Source organism: Taeniopygia guttata, chromosome 8 (genome assembly GCF_048771995.1).
Source record: "Taeniopygia guttata chromosome 8, bTaeGut7.mat, whole genome shotgun sequence".
Lineage (NCBI taxonomy): Eukaryota > Metazoa > Chordata > Aves > Passeriformes > Estrildidae > Taeniopygia > Taeniopygia guttata.
Window position 1 is genome coordinate 3322880 of NC_133033.1, and position 25538 is coordinate 3348417.

The following is a 25538-nucleotide window of genomic DNA, read 5'->3' on the forward strand; positions in this document are numbered from 1 at the left end:
TCTAGTGATAGACATTCATTGTCAAAAAATGCCAGTTTGTGTGAAGATTATAAATCTTCCAGCATAGCCATTTTAACTTTGCACTTGATAACACTACAGTTTGCTGCTATGGAAAGTTAAATCCCTTAAAGCTCAGCATAGTATGAACTAACTCTTCTTGTGTTTAAAAAAATAAAATCAAGCCCCAAAAGCCATATAGTCCCTTCTAACCTGCTGGTAACAGTGGGCAGTAACAGGTGTCTTAGAGAAGATCATGGCAATACAGGAAATATACGATAATTTACACAAAAATGTCCTCCTAGCCTCCAGTGAGATGAAGTTCAAGCAAAATTCTGTTCTTACCTTCAACCAACACAAGAAACCATGTCTTCAGAAGTGGCTGATAATTCAAACAATCCCAAGTTTTCATTAAGAAAACCTCCATTTGTGCAGTAGAAAATAAATTTGCTGCAATGACAAGTTACAGACCAGTGCAAGTCTCTTGTGAGAATATTGGAGTTTTTTAAGTCTCAGAATTATTCCTTCAGCTCATAGCCCTTCAATCTTCAGTTCTGGTTCCTAAACAAACATGTCTCAGATACTACTTGCAGCAGAATCTTATTTTAGGAGACTACTGAGACCTCATCCCAAACAGAAAGGTTGGGAATTGTGCACAGGGAACAGCCATGCCACAAGTAGCAAAACAATTTCTACCCCTACATAGCACTTGAGAAAAACCCTCCAGGACCCCCAGCCAAGCTCTGAGGATTCCCAGGCAGACCCAGTCCTTGTCACTGTGGCTGGATGCCCTTCCCACACACCTTAAGGACTGTCTTTTTTTTTCTTTTCTTTTTTTTTTTTAATAATATTCATTTTAGAGATTCTCCTTTTTCCCCATTATCTAAGTATGCTTCATACATCAGTGAAGGCCACTGCCAACAACAGTATCATTCCTGCAGTTCAATAAATCCTCTGCAATACCCCTGGAGCTGGAAGCAGATTCACATTATATGGGATATGCATTCACACACTATTTAAAACGTATTTTTAAACATTTGAATAACTAAACTGGTAAATCCTGAGGATCTTACCCAGTGTTTATTCAGCCCTTACTTACTGAGACAAACTCCCAAGGACAGAGTAAACAGTGAGAGAGGACCTCAGGCCTTCACCCACAGCTATAAACAATGAACTCAGCATAAACTGTGATTCCCAGCTGACACTGGGAGAAAAGCAGCAGCTAATGCTTCTCCCCACTTTGCTTCCAGAGGGATTATATGACAAGAGATTTACTTGCTCCCTAAAAGAATTTGCCCCATCCAAGATATTGCCCCATTCACAGCTGGAACAGCAACAAGGAACTTAGATGAAGAACTACCAATTCATGAGCTGATGAACAGAATTGGAAATGGAGGGGTAAAAACCAGAATAAGAGACCTAATGCCCCTGATGGAATTTGCCTGAGTGGGGGAACTACTGCTGTTAAGAAAAATAAACAGCACTGCATCTATAGCCCCTTGATTGTGAGCCCTTGATAATCAGCACTCTCAGATCACACCTTGCATTGAAGAGATGTTTGTCTGCACAGCTTCACTTTGTGCTCAAAGTGCAAGTCAGGAAACCAAGGAAAGGCAATAATCTGACAGAATCACAGTGCAAACCAACTCAGTACACAAAATATGGGATTTGACCCCAAACTTTCACAATCCTCACTGCAAATAAGGCTAATTCCAAAATTTTAAAACTACCAGAAAACTCTTAAGTTGTTTTTCATACAATTATTGTATTCCCCTGAAAATTCCATTCCATTGTTCCAGGGCCTAGGAACAATCTAAGAGATGACCAAGAATATATGTTATCATATCTCATTTAATTTATATTTTAGTTAATCTTTTACAGTTATTGTCAGAAAAAGAGCAGAAAATGGAGTCCTTTTTGTTCTCCCTGAGATCTAGACACACAGAGCAAATAGGCTATTCAATAAATTCATGCCTACTCACAAAAACAAGAGAGACAAGGGATCTGGAAAGGTCATCCATTGTACATTTGTATGCTTGTGATCTGAGAAAAATCCCCTATGCAGCTCTCCTTGGAGCAGAGCACTCCAGGAATACACTTGGGGTTGCTCAAGACTTCGGGCTTCAGGCCAATCCATCCTTCTGGGTCTAGAGAGGAATGATCAGATCTGGTTACCCTGCAGCCCTGATGGGAGTGTTGCACCTGTCAGATCTGACAGCATCATTTTGAAGAATATAGGAATAGAAAACCAAAAATCTTCTGTTAAAATGAAAGGTTGCTGCTGCTGATAGGCTTTTGTTAACAAAAAATAGAATATTGCTACTTGAAAAACAAATCAAAAGTAAGTTGCCTTGTCCTGTCCCCCACAATGGAATGATGCTGTCATGTGAACATCAGTGAAGGAAGACAAACATTTAACTTTCCCAAAATCACACAGTACAGAACACAACCTCCTTCCTACAACAGAAGAAGCAAAATCCCCCACATCCTACTAAAATATACAGCTGCTACAGTTAAGAAATGAAGGTGGATTGAGGGCTTGATCTGATAACAGGTAACCTTCAATTCAACACTGCTTTAAGCAGAGAGGCCCAAACTAGGCAGCCCAATATTTCCAGCAGCCAGACCAGCTAAATCTTTGTAGTGTCAACATAAGAATGTAAGAAGCTCAGTCTCTCTTGCTCACTCTTCCTAAGGCAAAACATGGGGAAAGCAGTGAAGAGCAGGAGAGGAGCCCTATTAGCAGTCAGACCTGGAAAGCCCAAACAGACACTGCAGAAAGAATCACGGAATCATAGAATGGTTTGGGTTGGAAAGGACTTTGAAGCCCACCCAGTTCCACCCCCTGTCATGGGAGGGAGACTTTCCACTATCCCAGGTTGCTCCTTGGACACTTTCAGGGATGGGGCAGCCACAGCTACTCTGAGCAAGTATTCTGGAGGCTCAGTACCCCAAATGCAACACCCTGACCCCTCTGTGTCACGCAGGGCACCTTGCAGTGAAACACAGCATGGAAAGGGACTGAAAAACCACTGCCTGTGGTGGAATTTTCAAAGATTCCACTGATGCCACTGAGTTGCCTCTTGAGTATCAGCCTTCATGGGTCTCCAAGCACAGCATTTTTCAAAACTTTCTCTCTCTCTACATCTATTATTTGAGTCTTTGAACTCAATTGATCTGTTCACAAAAGGCAAGGAGAGTTGAATGTACAGTTTTGTGGGAATGTTACTGAGCATTATCTAGTTTATGTACAATAGAGATTAAATTGCTTTCAGATAGGTTCCCCTGCACAGGTTGATTATCAACAAGGCACTGGGGTGCAAAACTTTGATGTTCTCTGGACTGGCATATGCTAAATAGGAACATCCCATTCTCCCCATCACCAAGGCATACCTGAGCTTTGAATTATGCCAGGCCAGGAACAAAGGAATCTTGCTCATAACAAAAACTTTTAATAACTCACTGAGAAAGCCTCCCTTTCATCTCTGCCAAGCTTTAGGAAAGGCTGGGAGGCAAGCAGAAATAAACATTGTACAGACTCACCACTGCTGGCTCTAAAGTAAACTCTCCAACTTCCTATTTACATTTCAAGATCTTAAGCTTTGTGGTTTACTAGTTCTGCAAGTAAGTGCTTTGGGTTTTGGAGGCTGCCTGCACATGATCTCCCACCACTACTGAAGTCTTCCTAGCTTTTATTAATATAATAGGGAGGTCAGAAAAGCAACAATCTTTTTTATGCCCTGCTAGCAGAAATATTTTACTTCTAGCTTTTTAGAAACAAAACAAAGCAAGCAAAGCGTACAACAGCAAATTAATGCCAGCAAAAGGGATATTACAGTTGTGTTTGTTTCTTTTTGAAACTGAGGATGCTGAAACATGGAACAAGAGAGTTTCATTAAAAAGGGTGTGGAGGAGTTCTTTGAGGGACAAGTAAAAGAAGGTGGCAATTTTATGCATTTATAACCCTTTTAATGCCATTGGCTGAAAAGGCACCGAAAGAGGCTCTGTGACCTTTTCTATATGAACCTAAATCTGTGTACACCAAGGACGGGCAACCTGCAACAACAGTTGTGAAGTAAATGTGGTTTTCATTTCATGCAGCCTTCCCTAAATGTAAAACATCTTCATTAGTTGGGAAGTCAGCACTGTGACTGCTGCCAAATGCAATATAGAAGGCAGCAGAGCTGTGCTGAACGAGGACGGAGTGAGGGAGAGGCTCCTGTGACACTCAGTTCTTTCTCCCACCCCAAAGACTCTGCAGCTTGCGTGCACAACAGGCTTTACAGGGGAGAGGAATATTTAAAAAGCAAGACGGCAGGTGCTTATCAATTCCATACGGCTCACACAGATCATTTCCCGAACCTGCCCAGGCTGTCCCAGCCTCACTAGGATTGCTTTTGGTTTTATTTTTTCTGCTCCCTTCTCCTGCTCGCTTGACCCTCCCCAAAGGCAGCACCTTTCCCCCGGTCAGGAGAAGGACAGATCGCTGTCCCTGCTGCAGGCTGGGTGGCAGCCAGCTGGCAGGGCTGTGCTGCCCTGCTTTGTGCCCTGTGTCCCCGCGGAGACCGCACGTTCCGAGGCGGGGACGGGAGGCAGCGAGCGCTGCCCGGAGCGCACCGAGCATCATCGCACTGCTCGGAGCAGCGAGGAGTCCCTGCGCAGGCATTACTGCTGCTTTAACAACGTGGCAAGCTCTGAAGAGGAGACTCTGGTAGCAGAGCCAAAATACACTGAGTGCACTTGCTGGTCTGGCTCCCACTGAGATTAGAGATCAGGCTCTGAGAACACTTTGAGCCAGCATGTCTCTGCTGTCTCCTCTCCAGGATGTACTGCAAAGGACACGTACTGTGCATGCTCTGGGGGTGGAAACGTGCTTAACACTCTATTTGTGTGAACAAAGCTGGCAGCTCGGGCGGATATTGTGGAGCAAAGAAGCTCTATTGTGTTTGCCAGTCATCACGAGAATCAAATGAACAAATTTAGAATAAGCAAATTGGGCTGGAGTTCCTTTAGCAGAAAAGCACTCAAAGGCTGGTCAGGCTTAGTGAGAGAGTATGGGATATTCTTCATGAAATAATCCATAGTAATCATTGGGACAGCAAAATGATCTGCTTGTTTTGCTGTTTGTGTAGTTGCTGTGTCTTATAGATCACGTACTAAATCTGAAAAGGTGGAAGATAAATTACCTGTGCCTCTCCAATAGAAAAAAATTACTAAATGATACAGTTGAAACCACATGAACATTATCACCCAGGGAAAACTGTGCCCCAAGCCAGGTGAGTCCCTTCCCAATGCCAAGAGTCACAGAAGTAACAAAAACAGATGCAAAAGAAGAAATTGCATCTAAACTTGAAGAGATTCCTTGACAATCCCCAAAAAGAGGTGTTGAGTACAGAGAACTGATAAAGAAGGAATGACTGAAGAAGAACACAGACCACATCACTAAATGAAGACAGAAAAAAAATATCAGAGACTCTGGAGATAATGGAACACAAACCTTGTACATTTGGGACTCAAAATACCAGCAAATTCACACTCCCCCTATTAATAAGCTAAAATTAGGCCAGACCATCAGACCATGTTCCCACTGAAAGCTGCTCTGCCTACTTTCTTCAGCTGGGAATCACAAAAGGTGTTGGAGCAAGAACAACAAATATTTTCATGATGGTACCCTGCGAAAGCATGCTTGTGTCCAGGACTGGGACGTGGGAATACAGAAATCTGTGGATCTGTGCCTGAAAACCTCCAGATCACATAAAGGTTTCAAAAAAAAAAAAGGATTTTTAAACCTTTAAAATACCCCATAAAACCCTAAGACACTGTCAGAAAACAGGCTTTTAGGGAAACCAACTACCTTATTCTCAGAAGTTGGGGCACGTCTGTTAGACGCATGCAAACTACAAGTTAGGAATAACAGGCAAGCTCCTGTTTCAGTGCCCCAGACCTGCTGTGATTTTGCTGGGAAAAACTACTCACACATTTTGTGTAGTCGCCATGGCTACACAGGGAAAGGCTCCTAAAAGTTCCAAAGCCAAGTGTGGGTGCTGGAGCTCAGAGCCCCTGCCTGCAAAGCACCACGGCAGTGGCAGCCCACCCAGGAAAGTCAGGAATACCCTTGGGCACAGAGATCAAACCTGCAGGGATGAACCCCAGCCCCAAAACAATCCTTCACAAGTGAAAGAGCAGCTTATTTGCCATTCCAAATGCAAATTCTCCCCATGTCTTTTGCTAGGGCAAAGGAGGCAGCAGAGCATCATGTAAAATGTATTAACTGTCCAAAAATATTCAGAAAACCATCTTTTCTTTTCTTTTTCCTCATGGATAATGGATGAGCCCTGAGGTGGCAGTGACTTTCAGCAACCAACAGCTCAGACCTGGGCTGGGGTCAATAACCTAATTACAACAAGCATTTTGCTGCTTTCATGAGCTATTCAAGAGAAACACGAAATTCTTTGTGTGTCTCTGATTACCCCAAACTGTCAGTGGTTAATTCCAAAAGTGTATCCTCACTTAGAAATGGTAGTTCCACCACAAATTAAACTATTATAGCCATGAGTAAAATTAGGTCCCACATTTGTACTTTCTAAAATATCAAAGGCATGATTAGCAAAGTCTTTTGTTTAAGATCTCTAGAGTCCTGGAGGTAATGAAAACTGGGTCGAGGAGCAGCTTCTCTGGAAGTTTAAAGTCAATGCTGTGTTCAAGAATTACCTGCTCCTGTGACTCATGGAGTACTTGGTCTAGAGAATGGAACTACGAGAGATACCAAAAGCAGTCCCCCCCTGCCCTGAGCAGAGGAGGAGGAAGGGGTGGAAAAGAAAGGCATCGCAGATGATTTTGAACAGTTTCCTGTAATGGCCCCTTGAAAGAAACCCAGCCGTACTTTCCCCCTGCTTTCTGTTTGCTGAATTTCTCCTGACAGTTGGCTCCTTCCCTTGCCAGAACCACAACAAAGGACAGCCTTGAGTTTCCACACAGGCCATTTTCTCCCTCTCTCGTCTCTGATCATCTCACAAAGGTATTATTGTTGCTGGCTCACTGGGGCTCAGTGCACCTGAGGCACATCAAAGGCACTTTTTAATGCCCGCCTGACCACACAGGTCTCTCTCCCACTGCATTAAATTAAACTCGATGATTAATCTCTGTAGCCCTCAGGGTCCCTTGGTGCACACGGAGAGAGAAAATATATATTTCTATCAAAACATAAGTATAATATACTTTCATTTTATAGCCCTAATTAAAAAAAGGAACAGCTAATTTTGGCCAAATGCAGCTGCATATAGGTCTCATTAAAACACAAATACAACTGCTCTGTGTGCTCCACGCTCACTTCATGCAGCCTGTGCAGGTAAAAGATAAAAGAACAGAAAACTAAAATCCTTTCACAGATTAGATCCAGAGAAGTTTAGAATTTGCTTATTGTCTGCTGGCTAGAGATTGTTATACCCCTCCCTGTGCAGATGGGTGAAGGCAGGCAGTTAAGGAAATGATTATAAAATGCTGAGTAGGTAGATTTAAGTAAAAATCTACTCAAATCTAGGAAAAACTGCACAAGCATCTATTCCTGAGCTTGAGCTGAACTGATTAAAAGCCTTAAAAGGTTCTGCCTCGTGCAGTCTGTGTTTGACTTTGGGGTTGCTTTGATGACAGAGCATCAACATGGATTTTATCACATCCCTTTTGCTACATTAACATATTTAATGGAGCCACAACTCCCATGGTTGTGGAGATTGCACACAAAATGTGTTAATATTGATGTGCTGTGCTCTAGTTTGGGAAGTCAAACAATCTACTGTTGTGAACTGGGTGTATGCTAGAACTTACCAATGCACAAATATCAACCATTAATAAAAAACCACACACATGTCCTCCTCCAGAGCTGGTTGTGCTAAAGGAATGAGACAGAGCCCGCTGGCCCACTGCCAGCTACCCAGCACTGCCCTTAGACCTTTGGGGGAAGCTGCCTGCGAGCTCCTCAGCTCACTGCAGCCCAGTACTATGTCTCTATTAACTCCTTTTAACAATTTAAACTAACTCAGCTAAATGAAACAGGTTAGCAAGAGTTCAATCAAACAGCTTCTACTGAAAGGGCAGAAATCTCCATCAAAAAACCTGGAAATAATGGAAGCAGTGGCAGGGCTTGAAGGGTGACTTCTTCCCCCAGGGTGCCCCACCTGCCCTATGACAGACAGAGAGGTACCAGTGGAATTTTGCCAAGACAGAGCAAGCCAAGAGTGATGGAGTTTGAAGCTTGAAACTTTTGTTTAGGAAGGAACCAAAACATATTCCAGTTGGTCTAGGGGATTTAAGCTCAACACTCTGCTTCACAACAGTGGGATTATTCCCATCTTCAAATTCAATCACATGCTAAAATGCTTTGCTGAATGACAATCCATGTGACAAGATCACCATTTATTCATGCTCAAGATCACACTGGACTCATGCTGTTACTACAGAGGTAACTTATTGTTAAGCCTGATGTTTTATTATCAGCCTCCTTCTTATTCTCTCCTCGAGCTTTCTCCATGAAGCACGTCATTCCTCTCCAACACCTCTAACACTCCCAGTGCCATTTGCTCTTTTTTGGAAAAATTCAAGTTCTAATCATGCTAAATTTAAGACCAAAATGAGTTTTAAATAAAAAATGTGGCAGAAAAGGGTACTTATCTAAATGGAATGCTCTCAGACTCATACATTTTAAAACAGTATAAATTTCAAAAGCAGACACTAAATTTTAATTGCAATCTCAGAGAAAGCTTTTGTATTAATTCACTGAGAAAAATTAGCAAAGTGAAAACTGCTTATTGGGGGTTTTCTTTCTTTTTAGTCATGATATGTCTCATAATTCTATACACCATGGCAATTTTCAGAGAGAGAAGGATTTATATTGATTAAGGGACGAGGTGGGGGAGCAGGGCTGTGACTGAAGATGGGCACTCCTTCTCCAAAGACACTCTTCTGTAACACATTAGTGATAGGCTTGTCACAGATAACTCAGGCTCAGGCTTTGGCTCAGATTTCAGGCTGCTCTTTAAGCCACTCTGGCATCGTGGTTTTTACTTTCCATGTCATTTTTCAGTATTGATTTCTACTACTATTAAAGTTCTTGCTTAATAGCAAATGCATGGTAATTTATAATTAATATCCAAAGGTAAAGATAGAGTTACCAGAAAAAAAAAATTCAAGGAAAAAAGAACAGGGTGAGAAGGACAAAGGTCCATTTTCCCCTCAAAAACACAAGTTAGTAAATTCTGCACAAATTAGGATGACACACACACAACCTACCCCCATGTGGCACGAAGATGTTCCACAGATCATAGCCACTCGGGATGTAATGGGCTGGTTCTCACATGGAAGGTTGTGTCCTTTCACATCTGCTCCAATTACTCCTATTAAAGTAAAATTAAAATTCTCTGTTAAAGAAGAACAAGCCACCCTGCAGCAAAAAGACCTTTCTACACTCAAATAATTGCTGAGTATCTCACACCGCTGCCACAAATTAGGAAAGTCTACTTAGCCAACAAAGAAAATAATTTTATCTGTCAGATTAAAGTATTTATTCCAGATATAAGGACCCAGGATAATTTCTTCTAAATGCATGTAGATCATCATGATTTTTAAGTGTTATTTTACCTAGAAAATGTTATTTTACCTGACATTTATTCTCTTAGGTAGCTCACTGACATGCAGAATAAAAGTGCCCTGCTGTACTGGCAGGCTGCAGATGTGTTTATTTGTTCACAGTTTATCATGAACATCCTGGATGATGTGTTTTGTCAGGGGATGACTTGGAGAAAGGGATAACTTGGCAGGAGACTGGAAGGCTGCCAGCTTTGTTGTCTTCCCTGCTGCTGCTGTTCTGTCCATGTCAGAACCATCTAAAGGCAGATTTTTCCTCCCCTTCGAGGAACTGAGCTTGGCTCTGAGGAGCACGGAGTCAGCACCCCTCAGCCTGCAGCAGAAAATACATCCAGGAGATGCCAGACCTACAGCTGAGCCTCAGAACAGATCCCGTCCTGCTTGAGTCACTTCAGGGGAGGCTACAGAGGCAATCTGCCCTCTCCTCCTCCTCTCCCAAGCTGGCACCACGCTGTGCTGCACCCAGCAAAATGCAGCAGCCAACCGGTAACATTTTTACATTGGACTTTTCTTTTCTTAAACATGGATTTTCAGCTGGCAAGCTGGTCACCAGACTGTGCATTTGCATCTGCAAAGCTCAATTTGAAGAACACTATGTCAATACTGATAAAAAAAATCCCCTTCATCTCCCTGTAGAAGGATCAGGAAAACATTTGCTGGATGTTATGGAAGATGCCAAGTGTAAGGGCTGGTTCATATCCTACATTTCATTAACACCCTCTTGTTTAGATCACCACTGCAATGCTCTGTTACCAAATCAGTCTGGTGGGATTTGTCTTACTGGGATCACCATGGTTATCCTGGTATCACCATGTTTGGAAGCCATCTAAATAATCAAAAAATTAAGGGCTAAAATATTAAAGTCTTAAAAAATCCATCCTCATGTCCCTTAAACTAAATTGACTTGCAACTATGAAGTGGCACAGCTTTCCTAAAGAGAGTTAGGAACAACAAAAAGCTAAAAGTAAGGCTTCTACTTCATGTTTTTCACTGCTCTAAAATAATGAATGCATGTTAGGAATTTTGGATAGGGTTGTCTACAAGGCGAATTCCTGTACTAAGCAAGACTGTATTAGAATTTCTTGAGTTAAAAATACTGTTCACACTTGAGAGGGAAGAAATCTATTAAACTAAATAGTCAGCATATGCTGCAAATGTATTTTCATAAACAATATAAAACTGAAAAGATCTTTTTAATTGCCAAGAAAATATGCATTCTGCAAAACAGGAATTATGGTTCTTGTTGGAATTTTAGTCAGGGCTTCACCAGTGTTTAGAATTCTTAGAATCTTCTTATTTGTGATTAATTAAAGTCAGACAGCAATTAAGTCTGGAGTATTGGCTAAAAGTTATATAATTGCTGTTTCTCATTTAGCTTAGGTGGAATTTTTCACAGTCTGAGGCAGACTCAAAAGCAGAAGCTGAGAACAAGAAGTCTGTGCACCACATAGAATAGAAGAGAGCCTTTTAGGAAGGCAAGCAGTGCTTAGCAATGTGTACTTCTGGATCTCTTCCACAGTGACATGGTATTTTAGACACTGCACCATAAATCATCCACTTTTGTTGAAACAATGCTGATGCCTTTTAAAAAGGTGCAATGTAAACAACATTTTTATGAGGCCAACCCCACAAGCCTGGCCTCCCATCCTCACACTTTTATCTGTACACTCTCTGAAATAGTCATTAGAAATTAGAAATGCAAGATATAACTTCTTGGCTCTTAGATCCTCACTTTTCCATAAGAGATATCAGATGGACTGATCCAGGAGTCACACATGACCTCCTCAAAAATACACACTAAACAATTCTTTTCCTTATTGCACTCAAAGCTTTGAAGCCTTCATAAACTTCAGGAACATACTCAGCCAAAACACACTTCACATGCAGCCAAGAGCAGATCTGAGCTGCATCAAAAGTTATTAACACTGCAAACAAGATGTCCATCACATCATTCTGGCTCAGCCTGCAGGATATTTTCTTTACAGATACCTGCATTCTTTGACTCCTTTTGCTCCTGCTGTCACTTTTGCTATCAAAATCCTTTCATTTTTGCTGTCCTTTCTATTAAGTTTCCACACCATTTCCAATACATTTATTACCCTTCCCAGATTCAAGAATTAAGAGTTGCACTGTAAATCCTCCTCTTGTCCCAGACTGCACTGAGCTATGGTGTGATTATCATGCAGGTTCTCCCACTATCTTCCCTCTGTAATGCCCCCCTCTCCTTAACAACAACCTGTGTGTTGGTTTTCTCCTCCTGGCAATCATTCCAGGAGTCTGCTGATGTTTGTGGTGCCATCTGGGAGAATATATTCAGATTAGCAAACTGACTGTGCACTGCAGCCCTTTCCTGAGGGATGCCAGCAGCTGGGTGTTTCCAGTGTCAGAGTTTCTTTACACAAGTCTGTATCAAGGAACAGACAGATGCTCTCTACTCTTTTTAAAATTCAATTGCTTGATTCCAGCATATGAAAAAATGGTCAAATATTTTGTGCTCTGGATCCATAATAATGCTAATTAAAAAAGGACCTTCCACTGCCACTTTCATGTGCCCTGTGACAATCCAGTTTTGCAGCAAGTTCATTCTTTCAGGTCAGATTATTACTCTGTTCTTTTCTAATAACACAGAATTGCCAAGGCACACAGTTTTAAACATGTTTTTATGCAATTAGGATACTGACAGATATTTTTAAGTTAGTCACAACACACCTACAAATATGACACTGAAGCTCAATCTTCCTTTTAGCAGACAGATCTACATCTAAATCTTTTCCAGGTAGCAAGAAAAGCAATCTCCATGATTACCTGACCTCACCAAAAGCAAAGTAAAGGGATTCAAACACTAAAAAAGTTCCAGTTCACAGTTTCTAGAAGGACAAATGAGATTTAAAACAGCACAAAACAATTGAAACAAAACTGGTAGTTTAGCACCTAATCATATTTCAGTTAGATCTAGTAAAAAAATCTTCTGATGAGCAATAGATTTCCATTAAAGAGTACTACTTCAATAACACTGAAACTTCCTGAGGTAAGTCTGTTTTCTAAACTAAGAAAACCCTCAATTTCCTGCTGAAAAAGTTATACTGAATCTCTGTCTTATTGACTGTAAGGCCAAACAGCATAGTAAGAAAAAGAACTTGTTTGGCCTCATCAAATGTATTTCAGAAAAGAGGAACCAGGGCTGAACATCAGAATACTGTGCTAGAAAAGAAAAGAAAAAAAAAAAAAAAAAAAGAAAAAAACCAAGCCAAAGCACCAGACCTTAAAGCTTTAAATCATTAATCACTTCCAAAGCTAGTAAGAATCCTAACTATGAACAAGCTTCAAACATGAGGCTTCTCCATCAGAAAGGTTGTTTGTGTTTTTTTTCTTGCCTATTCTCAAAGTTTTGAGCAACAGAAGATGCAAACTCCCAGCATGTTGGCATTTCAACACCATGGTGCTTCAGTCAAAAATGGAACTAGCAGAAACTAACAAACTATTTACAAATCCAGCTGAAAAAATATATAACAGTGATATATCTCCTTTGTTGAAACTGACTTGCAGTACTGGTAGTTATTGTGATGATTTGGGGTTTTTTTAAAGAATAGCATCATAGCAAATGGCTGGATAAAAACAGTTGGTGACAAAAATGTCTTTCTGAAATGAGTTCAACAATTCCTGTCTCCAAGAACAGTAAATCCATGAGTGAGTACCCAGTCCTCCAGCATGTGCATCAATGAGAGATGCTGCCACTGCAATCCCTTTGGGGAGCCCGAGATCTTCCGCAGCCTCTGGTGTCAGACCTTTCCCAACAGCCTCTCCAGGAGACAGGACGTGGTTTCCTGGGCAGACACAAGACAAACCAAACACCTGTTAATTTACTAAACAGAAAAACAAACGTGTGTGTTATTGCAAGAGCTCCCTTCCTCCCCCTCCAGTGAAGCCTCGTATGTATAAAACAAAGAGGTGCATCACAGAGCTCTGGGTGATGAAGTAGCTTTCATTATCTGTCTGCAGATTAAACACAACTGTGCCAGATCAGGCATCCCATGGCAATTTAGAAGTTCAAAAGCATTCAATATCCTATCTAGCCACAGAGAAAGATTCCACCACAAGCAATTAAATTCTGCTTGGCATCTCTCCAGGATATATGAAATGCAGAAATCCCAGGTTCTTGTGGAAGGTGCTGCCTGCAGGCATGCTCTGGGCATGGAAGGAGATTCAGCTCAGTCTGCACTCACAAATGAACACTGCACCTGTTGCACAAGGAATGCACAAAGAACTGGCCAATTTTATTTCCATTTCCATCCTTTCCAGCAGTTCTGCTAGGAATAAGGTGGCTATAGCAACAGAAACTCTGAAAAAGAAACTGGCTTAAACAGCAAATTCCTCCAGTTGCAGCTGTATTTCCTCACAGACTTAAATAATCCTTTTCTGAGCCTTCTCTGGCCTGTGCAGTATGAAGAGGACAAGAACACAACCCTGCCCTCCCTGCCCTGTCACAGGGAGCCCAGGGGCAGGTTCTGCCATAACACAGACCCAATTTTGTCTGAAGAACAAATCTAGATTCATTCAAGGACCAGGATTTAGGGACACGCCCAAGAGCCTCTTCTGAGCCTCCCACAGCTGGAGCAGAGAGACTGAGCTCCTGGGACTGCACACACTTCCATATTTATCCAAAGGTTTGGGGGTGAGAGGCAGAAAGCTCAGTGGGAGTTCCCACAGACCTCCCTGCCAATGCCAGGGCTTTTAGTTCCTACCTGGAGCGCAATTTGCTAAGTTCAACAAATATGGGCAGAGTTGGTAAAACTCCTCTTTAGAATAAAACAATACTATTTTCACAGTCAATTTTATTGAGAATGTTACACCTGAAGCATGTTCTGATATGTAGAAAGGACATAAAACATCCTCCACAATAGACATTAATTAAGAGGAATAGCATATCACGAAGTATCAGGAATACGCTAATTTCCAGGAGCATAAACTTCTACAAATGCAGTAATACAACCTTACTGTTTGATGAAAACGTTATGATATTATATTCATAAGTCTTCAATTTTAGATATTGATTAGATCTTTGCTGTAAATTATGTTGGTTCTTCATTTTTAAAAGCTACATTCTCCTTCTGCCCACTTCCTGATGGATGCAGTGTATGGAGCATTTTGGGATCAGTACAAACAACTTCACAGTTGCTCATTTCTTCAAGAGTTTCTGTTCTACTGACAGCCACACATCGCTACCCCTGAAATTCCAGGCCGAACCTCACACTGGAAATTTAAAACAAGTCTGTGCAGTCAAAACTGTTGCACTTGACAGCAGGTTTATATTTAATACTAGGGCAGTAAACAAACCTCATCATTAAGCTTTATACAGAAGGACATGAGGACATTAAGTAACCTCCTCATAGGAAAAAATGTTCCATATTTTATTATTTCTGCATTTTACTAGTTACTTACTGTAAAGGCAAAGTATTGTCCTGGCTTTTCCAAGAGATGTATCTTTTGCATTTTCCCCCCAGTAAGCTGGAGTGCAGGATGTTCCTCTTTAAGAGATTTTTCTATTAACATTTCAGGTTTTTTAAGACATTAAAGAAAAATACCAAAGCTGTCTGCTTCTCCTGATATTCAAAGACCCTGCAGGTGGAAGGAAGTTCAAAAGAGTTCATGCAGCTAAACCCGCATCTTTTCCTTCAGAATCAATTGTCTGACCTGAAAGCACAACCATGGTGCATATACAGCATGAGATTAAATTAATCTGAAATAAAACATCTTTCCAGGCATGCCATTCCATGGATGGCTAGTTTATACCAATTATACCAGTCAAACACTTGAGTGTGTAATTATTGTGTAGTTATACTCCATTTTAGAGATCAGGGCTACTATCAGACAAAAACCTTTTCCTGCCAGCTTCTCAGTAACTGTATTTCTAGTTATAAGCACTAAGGGAACAACTTCAGAGGTAAAGATAATCCTCTACTGAAAGAAAATGACCTTATAATTCCTTTGGTACTGGTTATTTATCAAAATGACCAGCAGCAATGGGCATAAAGTGTGTCTGAAGACATGCAGGGATGGGCTTCTTGTCATTTGGAGAGGCAGCGTAATAATCTTGTATTTTAAATAAAATAATTAACAGTAGTCTGCTCCATATGTTTTAGAAGTCAAAGTATGCCTGAACAAATATTCTTTGACTGAAAGCACTTCCCCACAACGGGGAAGGGAGAGCAGTCAGAAGTCACCCATGGCAGGCACTGCAAAGGGGGGTTCTGGGTCACCCAGCAGCCAGGGAGTGCAGGACAGAGAAACTGAATGCACAAGGAGAGGATTCTCACTCTGCCCCTCTCCTTCACCCTCCCAGCTCTGCCAGGCCGTAGGAAAAGTTCCCAAGGAGCTCTGTGGAAGGAAGGAGCAGGCTCTGCATGGGCACTGATTCTGTCATCAGCAATTTGCCCTCCACCTAGACAAGTGTAAGTCAGTGAGGAATGGACACTCTGAGCCTTCACTCAACCACATGGGCACAGACCTGGGAAGGGAATTATCATTCTCATAGTTCAACCTTCACCAGAAAGCTAGAAAACTAAGCTAAGCATCAACATGCTTAGAATCTACAAGTGTAAAGCTATTAAATGATAAAATAAGGAAGCACAAAAAGTTACCAATAAGGAGACACAATTAAAAGTGAAGTTTTTGACACAGATTGTATGCCAGTACTAGACTGGGAGGGAGCATATTCTTACTTGAGCAAAACACAGCAACTTTAGAAAACCAGGGGCAGCTACTCTGAACATAAGGGTATTCTACAGCTACACACCAGCAATTCAGCAGCAGGTGCTGCCACCCTTAAATCCCACCTCAGGGGGAAAGAAGCTGTCGGAGGGGAGGCAGGGAGGGAGGGAGGCAGAGCTGCCTGCACACAGGCACGCAGTGAGAGCAGGACAGGCACTGCATAAAGGAGGCACTGAAAGGCCTGAGACTCCTCAAGGCTCCTGCCAAAGTAAATGTATCGAGTCTTTTGTTGACAGTAGTCTCCTGTGCAAGTCATTTACCTTTGCTATAATGACTTCCAAAATTAGAGCTAACCAAACAAACCCATAATGGCCAAAGCTGGAGGACTTTCTGTTTCACATTGGTGCAGCTGTTTCACTAATGCAGTACCTTAATCCACAACCTTTCATTTGGGACGAGACAGGCTATTTCCAGCTATTTTTTCCCCTATAAAGCAGCCAGTTTACAAAAGGAAAAAACTGTCTGAATCTCTTCCTTCTCTTTTATCCTTCTTCGAAGACTGATGTTAGAGTTTGCTGTGATCAAGCTTTGTTTAAAGAATTTATGTGCTACCAAAGACCCTCAGCCTTTTTAGGTGCTTCCCACAGGAATCAGCTATTTACCAGCCACAACACACGAGGCAGATAATGCATCTTCAGTCAACTTTAGTGATCCAAAATTCACTGTATTGGCTCACTAATATTTAACAGAACGAGGCACTTCAGGTTGTAGCCCCTTTTCAAACAACAAAGCTGACAGCAGCAGCTGACTCCGGCACAGCTTTTCATCTATCTTGCAGAACAGGGCTGCACTTTGTGTATTTGGCTGTATAAGTGCATAAAAATATGAAAGGAAGAAAATTCGAAGGAGATGTCCCTTCACTGAGACCCAAACAAACCTGAATTTGGATATAACAATCCCTTGCTGAAATCCTCACAGCCTCAGAAAGGAACACAACCCAAGGGTACATCCCGTCCCCATTTCACAGCCCCGCCCAAACTGAACAATTAAACTGCTTTGTGATTTAAAGGACAACACAGAAAACAGATATCCTGTAAAATAAGTGATAGAGAACATGCACTGAAGAAGTTATCTTGTTAAACAAAACAGTGCTGAATAGGCATCAAAGGAAACAGGACCTGAGTGTAGAAAAGCACCGTCCATCCAAATGTAATAGGAAATTTAAGGGATTTTCCCCCTTCATGTTCATTATAAAGCATGCAGATAATTTCCACTTTTTGTGTTTCATAATATTTCTCACAATGCCAAAATCTGGAATATGCAAGAAATCTCAATAAATAGCATACATTGTCCCAACCCTATCTTACACACAATATCTTATAAAATATCCCTCTCAATTACAGACAATACTCACATTTAACTGAGAGGTGTATGGCTGATTTTTCTACAATTTTTACCCCGGCTGAGTAGCCAAAACAGCACTAAGATCAGAAGAAAGCAGAATAATGATGCTGGCTGTAAAATTATAATACTATTTTTTTTTCTTAGGACTGAATGCATAGCGGTTAAAAGATGCTAAGAACAGTGAGATTTGGGGCTTTTTTAACCTCCAAATAACCTCCATAAAACTTCCTGGTTGGCAGTTAAAGACTTCAAAACTTTCATTGAGGAAAACCAAAACAAATTGTGATATTATACGCCAGCTTATTTAAAAGTGAGGAAAATGGTTAAACAAAATCACTTTGGCTTCCTTTGGTTCAAAATTCATCTCTGTCTACACGAGCTGCCACAGTAGCTTGAGGCAAATCTAATTTGTGAGTCTTTCCATCCCACTCTCCCAGAGAGCCTTTGGCTGAACTACATCTCGACTACCTAATGTGTAAATACTTCAGGCAGATGTATTAGGCTGCTAAATTCTGGCAAAATCAAATCAGGCAGATCCTGCTTCATTAAGCTGAGCAGCAGACTGGTCAGCAACCAGAGGTGCCTACTTCAACAAAGGCTGCTTGGCCTTTTTGGCCCAAGGAATGAGAGCTACTCCATGTATAAATTAGAAGTTTTCCTGGTGAAAGGTCAAAAGGAAAAAGAAATTCTGCATCATTGGCTCAACAGGCACGTTATGATGGCTGGGACTGAGTTTTCTTTGCTAGAGTGCAGTGAAACAGTGCAGAATGAATGTGTCCTGCCATGTGAGGTTCACTGCTGAACTGCATCTGGGTATAAAACACTGAGATTTGATGTCTTACCAAAGGTATAGAATGCAATATCTTGATGTCTTACTAAGTAATTAGAGGGAATTCTTTTACATCCAAAATCAGCTGCCTGAGCTCAAGTTTTTGCTTGCAAACAATTTCACTAGGCTGGTAATGGACATTTCTGTCTGTCTTCACAGCACAATATTCCTCAGGGTCTCTCTAGATACAAAAATCCATGCAGATGGCAGGACTACTGCTCTCCTTTCAGAGTTGCTCTGCTCTGGTACAGTACATTGCTAAGAATGTAAAGGTAATTTAGCTTGTATTCATCACAGATTACTTAACAGATTTTTTTTTTTTTTTTACTGGATGTTTTTTAAAAACTCACATGGTAACACCTCCTCTTAGAAGAAATAATTATCCCTTTTTCTGACCTGAAATAAATTCCAGACTTAAAAAATAATCTCATCAGTTACTGAAAGAACACTTTAAAATCTTTCAGCCATACTTACTCCCCACCAATTCACACAGTATCCAGTTTTAATATCCGTACTGAGAAGACACTGATGCACTGTAAACTAAAGGAGTTCAGAAATGAGCCACAAAAACAACTGCAAGGAGTGAGAAGTATGACAGTTCACTCAAAAGTTTTGGGGGAAAACCTCAGTGTTTTTCTTGATCACAGGAAATTTGAATCTGCGCAGGTCAAGCGTGTCCCTACGGTCTGCCAGGCAGGAGTAGGAAGTTAAATCAGATGAAAAATCAAGTGTGTTCTTTAATTAATTCATTAATTTTGAGACATGACAGCAACTAACAATCAACAACCATTCAGTCAGAAGTGGGCTCTCCATCACAGGAAATTATAAAATTAAGATTGGTTCTAAGATACTCTTTAAACTACTTAAACATTAATTTTAAGGAGTCCAACAGCCTCTGACTTGGAGGAAGTTGGCTTGAAATAGCCCTTCTGATTTTGTGAATCCTGACTCATAAAGCAGACAGCACTGTTTTAAAAGGTATCCCAGCAGGAGGCTGAAGCCAAAAAAAAAGAAGATGAATAACAAATCAAGACCAGGGAGAGATATAGTCAGGTAAAAAGAAGGAATGATCCAGAACTAGTCTAAGAAATGTCTCTTTTTTCTTTTCTTTTCTTTAGAACACTGTGAAAAATAAGCAAGGAAGATATCTCAGAAATTTAAATACTGAACAATTATAACTGGCCAAATCTACTCAAAGCTTCTATGAAATTTAAAACCAGAAATTCAATGAAAAAGCTCCTAGTTTTCATACCAGAAAATTCCTAAGTCCCCAGTGTTGCCAGAGTAGAAGCCAATATAATTCCCCAGACAGGCAGAGTCTGAGACCAGAATTCTCTGAGTGGACAGTGGAATATTGCTTTATTACTATGTTTTAAAAGACCTAAATTTTACAAGAGTTTTCTAAGCTATGAGGGATGGAGGGAGAGCACACAGTACTCCTCACTTCTTAGAGCAGAGAGGAGAAGTGCAAAGGAACCACCTGCCAGCAGGACTCAAGCTGATGATAAGCAGGGTGAATGATGGGTCCTTTCCTGGTGGAAGAGGAATGGAAAATGTCACCCAGCTCAGCTCAGGTTGTTCAAGAGCTCAGCTCAGCCTGTTCAGGAACAATTATTAGAATGAGGAAGAGTATCTCAGACTAGACAGCAAGGAGAAGGCTTGGAGGTGAAGGGGACAGATTTTATCCATGAATTTATCAATATCTGATGGGAGGGAGGGAGCAGAGATCAGGGAGAAAGACCCTTATCAGTGACTCCCAGTGACACTATAAGTGTGACAAGCACAAACTGAAATACGGGAAATTACATTTAAACCAAATAAAAAAATGTTTTTATTGGGGAATAGTGGTCAGGACACTGGAACAGGTTGCAGATTTCAGAATCTCCCCCTTTGGAAATACTTAAAGTTCAACAGGACACAGCCCTGAACAACCATCTGTAGGTGACCCTGCTCTGATCATTTCAAAATGGCCCTTCAAATCCCAGTGATTTGTGTGATTCAGTGACCTCAAGATGGAAAAAGTATGAAATAAAGCAGAAATCACAGAAGTGTGCAGCTTTTCTAAGGAAAAGCCCAACTTCTTCCTGCTGAATCATGTATTAGGAAATAATGCCTCGAGCTCTCAGGAAGGAGACACCCAAAAACCTCTTTGCACTGTGCCAGTTTCAGCTCCTTTGCAGTTGCTACAGCTCTTGGAGAGACTGAAATGACAGGAAGCCAGAAAAATGTTAGCATATTTGGAACACTATTCACTTGTAAACTCCATGGATTTTGACAGCATGTAAGTGTAAATATCCTCTGATTCATCCTTTTAAATTTATTTGAAATTGCAGTGTGTTGTAATTTATTTGGGATAGCAAAAGACCAGGGAAAGAAAGATAAAGGCATCCCATACCAGAGAATCCCTTTACTTATTATTCTCTACCATTTGCAAAGCACACTGTTTAAAGCTTATTGCTGGAATCCAGCTTTATGAATAACTGGCAGCTACAAGCTGACCTGAGGGGGGGAAAAAAATCATCATTCCTTTCTCTCAGCCTTCAAGGAAATCCCTCATATGCTCCAGATCATCTAGCATCAAAGGCCTTGGAGGAGACAAGGAAAAGTGGCAGAACAAATGGATTGACCATTCCCTCCACTGCTACTGAGTTCACATTGACCATGTTCTCCCACCCTGCACTGAATCTCCCATTTTGAGCCTGAATATAAATAAAGAGAACATCCAAGTATTAGAGCTAGCTACTGACAAAACAGAGAACCTAAGCACACTCTATTTAAATATTCAATGCCATTGTTAGCTTTGCCTATGGAAGGACATGCAGGAATGTAACTATTGATATAAAAACGAGTTTTCTGTACTATCACATTATTAATAAGTACTTCAAATGAAAGAGCATTAGAAAAGAACATCCAGTCTTCCAATTATACAGATCCATCTTTTCAGGACGTTCAAAAAGAGTGTATGTGTATGTAAGGCATAAGTAAGTGTCCAGGCCCATAAAAACATCAAGTCTGCAATCCCCCAAGTCCTGGAATTAAGGAGAGAGTTAAAAATGGGGTTGCAAAGTGTTGGGGCTGTACATAAAGCACAGGCAGAGTGTTGGAACAGCAAGGGTGGTGAACTGGTAAACTGATGGAGGGGAGTAAAGGTCACTAACCAGATATGGACTTTAGAGTCAAGTTAAACCCTTCTTAATTGAAAATATAGTGCCACAATTAAAACAACAACAACAACAACAAATAAAAAGCAGAAATCCTATTGGAGGAAGAAAGGGGCAATTTGTGGAAAATGGAAAACGTTCCTCTTGAAAGTGGTTAAGAAGGATGAGTGGGAAAAAGACCCAGAACAGGATTTAAGTAAAGAGATGTATAAGGAGCACAGGCTCTTCTTCGTTATGCCACCATCACCCCCAGAATCAAAAATGAAAGAATTCTTCCAGTTGTACACTAAAGCAAATTAAGCAAAACTTCAGCTACTTCATTAATATTAGTTTGCTGCTCCAACACAGATGAAAGAAGGTGACAAACTGCCCCTTACAAAAACTACAAAACCTATCAGATCAGTAGAACCTATTCTGCAGTACCCACAATGCTCTCTCACACAAAGCCACCATCTTCAACCCAAAAAAGACAGGGTATGAAATATTACCATTCAATAAAAAAATCATTATTTGGTCCCTTAAGTAGGCCCTGAAGTAGAAGGCAGTGGTGAAAACTTATCAGGCGTTTTTCTCCAAATGGAATGTATGCTCCAGTAACCTAGGAGCTTTACAGTACATGAAATTTTAACGGAATTCTTAATGTCTTTTAGGTTTTATAATACCACAAAGAGATACTCATCATGTGCTTTTACCACAGCAGATAACTGCTAATGCCTCTAGTACACAACACTTTCACAGTGGTTTGAATACAAGTTATCTACACTCTCTTGGCGAGCAAATTAATGGGATCAATAAATTTTTCAGTATCTCCAGATAAAGACTCTTTACCTTCACATGCCTGATCAGTAAATTCCTGATGTACAGAAGGGATCACAAACAACTTGTTATGTGGATTCCCTGAAAGGTTAGTCTGCTCTGAGAAACAGAAAATGTCAAAGGCCTGGGAGTTTTCAGATGTGAACCCACACCCTGCTATGGGAAAGGTTTGTGGAAGATCCTAAAGGTCAAATGTGAGGGTCACCCTTATCAACAAGGTCATATGTTAAGTTAAACTGAAACGAAGAGGAGTTTACTCCCTGGAACCACAGCACTCTGATTACAGTAAATGTATTTTTAAAGGGCAAGGAGGTTTAAAAGTTATGCTTAAAAGCGTATTTACCAGAATAAAGAAATATGTACCTTAGAGAAGTTGTTCTTGGCTAATTCCCATAAGAATTTCCAGTAGCATGAAACTAAAAGCTACTTCCAAATGAAAAAAAAAAATAATATATATATATTTGTAGCTATTCATCTTTAGTTCCCTCTGATTGGAAACAATAATGATTTCAGAAGGGTTGGGAAAAAACTCAACAAAACAAGCATCATTTTTCTGCATATTTTAAACTGGTAATTTTTGTATTTATTTTTGTTACAGTCAGAAAATTTTGCTAATTTTATCTTGTGACATTTTGCTTTGGTTATAAGAAATGATAATTCAGAGCCTTGTTATCTTTTAGGAGAGATAAATGAGGAAAAGGCCATTATCTCTCTTTACAAGGGGAACATGCAGGCACTAAAATACATCCTTGCCTTTCAGCTAAAGAAACCTTGAGCAGACAGACACGGGCTTAGAGTAGCTTGAGAACAGAAGAGGAAATTCCACCAGAATTACTTCAGCCCTGTCAGGTTTTTGGTTTTGTTTTCATTTCAGGAGGAGGTTTTGAGCATGTACAACCTCCCTTCACCCTCCTCCTACCTGGGTTATCTGACAAGTTTGAGCTCCTTTATCTGCAGTGCCCTGCTTCCCATCCTTCCCTGTCAGCCGTGGCAGGCTCTGATGCTCCTCCTGGAGACACACACTGCCCAGGGAGGCCTTCCCTTGGGATAATGGGATGCACTCGCAGCAGCTGAGGCTGTTCCCCTGTGGCAGCACTGCTGTAAACACAGCTTGAGCTGAGCTGCTGCAAGGTGGGATCCTGTGGTGGCAGGGATGGTGCCTTGCCACTGATGCTGACACCACGGGATGTGTGGGAAGGAATCTCCCACCACCCAGGAGCATCCCAGCTGCAGTTTGCTCAGGGGCTGAAGTATCACCTTCCTGGTAGGTGTCAGAACTCAAAATGTCCCTCAGACATTTTTGGAGGTTCCAGGCCCAGGTCAGAAGCATTTGAGACCCTGGCAGGCAGCTGGAAACAGCTGTGATTTTGGGTTTGAGCCATGGAATGATTTACCAACCTTGCAGGAAGAACAAGAAGTCACAAAAGTTTAGATATTATAGTAGAAGTAGTCACAAAGTAGAGAGAAGAAGCAGTCGGGAGTCAGAGAGGATGTCAGGGTGTGTGTGTGCCTCTGCCTGAGCAGCTGAGCAAACCACAGCAGCCCAAGGAGAAAATCTTTTAGATAACTTGCAATAAACTACCTTGAGACCGGACAACAGAAGACTACTGAGTCTTTCTTTGGGAGCACAGCTTGGAGAAGAGACTTTTCCACCACACAGAGCCACCCCTGACCTAGAGGTGAGCTCCGGCAGTAGGTGGATCCACAGTGTCCTGATTAACTTGAGGAAAGCTGAGCTGATTCAGAGTGCTCAAGTCCAACACCACTGAAGACATAAAAACAAGCAAAGCCCCCAGCTCTTATTGGAACACCATTCCCACTCCTATTCCCCCACACTCAGGGACACTGGTAAGATTTCAGGGTGGCAGAAAGCAGAGCACTTCCCTGGGACACACCACCATGGAGCAGCTCCCAGGCAGAGTGAAGTGCTTTGCTTCGACTCCTTCTGAAGCTACACCCTTCCAAGAGACTCCAAGAAGGACAGGGCAGCAGAGAAACCCAAAGGAATGGAGTGGTGGCTGTCTGGGTTCCACACCAGTGCAGCGAGCTCCTCACTCCCTCTGCACAGACACAGGGATGAAGGACACTCTCCTGCTTTTTGTGATGTTATCACACTGCTAACGATAACAAAAGCAGCACCTTCCTTTTTTAAAAAAAGCAGAGTTACACAAATGGTCAAGGAAATAAGCTCATGTTCTCCCTAGGGCCAGGTTTCTGTTATGCAAACAGAAATTTTCTTATGCTGTGGATTCACCCAAGGGAATTGGCCCCAGAATCTGAAAACCAAAGGATTCCTCAAGGTGAGCAAAAGCTACAAGTTCTGCCCTAAGGTTTGGTGCAGTTTTGGAGGTCAGACTGTGCTTCTCCAACTCCAGCCAAGACCCTTCTCAAGGATTCTGTGGTTCTTTCCTTAAAAAAAAATCCCAGTTTTTCATGGAACTAGACACTTCCACCAGTAACTCACAAGAAACACTTTTGCCATGCAAGAAACATATCAACAGAAGATAACTTACTGATTTATTTTGTAAATGTTGTGTTCTAACTAACATGGAAGCCTGATACTGGGAATTGATGGTTTCTCTCTTAATGAATGTTGAGCCATATATAGGCCAGTGTTATGAGGCTCCCATCACAACAAAAGGCCCCTTTTATTAATGGCTACTTTATCATTTCAAACATGCATGTTGTTACTTAAAATGGCAAATTGCTTTGCACTGTCCTTGAAGTGCACTGCATAAATATTGTATTCAAGCCTTAGCTTACACTTCATAAATAATATATTTTTATAATACCCTTCCATGAGACCACCAGCTGGCAAGATGTTCAATTTTCTGGTAAAAACATGTATTTATTGCAAGTCTTATTTTAACTTGTTGAAGATTTGCTAAAAGCCACAAGTGACAGATGTTGTAAGAACTGTATTCAACCCAAAACCTCAGGAAGCTGAAAGCCTCATTCTCCTGGTAGGTTTTGTACCTCTGCAT

At 41.2% G+C, this 25538-nt stretch overlaps 1 protein-coding gene across 6 annotated transcripts in view; it reads right to left on the reverse strand.

Moving 5' to 3' along the window:
* Window positions 1–25538, reverse strand: part of FGGY (FGGY carbohydrate kinase domain containing) — a 129423-nt gene that overhangs the window by 54760 nt on the left and 49125 nt on the right. For 5 of the 6 annotated variants that reach the window (XM_032749830.3, XM_032749827.3, XM_032749826.3 and 2 more), the window contains 2 exons: window positions 13332–13460; window positions 9283–9386 (listed from right to left, as the gene is read on the reverse strand). In XM_032749830.3, coding sequence (XP_032605721.3) covers window positions 9283–9386; window positions 13332–13460 — 233 coding nt within the window. Of the gene's footprint in view, window positions 1–9282; window positions 9387–13331; window positions 13461–15075; window positions 15080–25538 lie in introns of those variants that run through there. The other variant, XM_032749831.3, reaches the window with a different exon arrangement.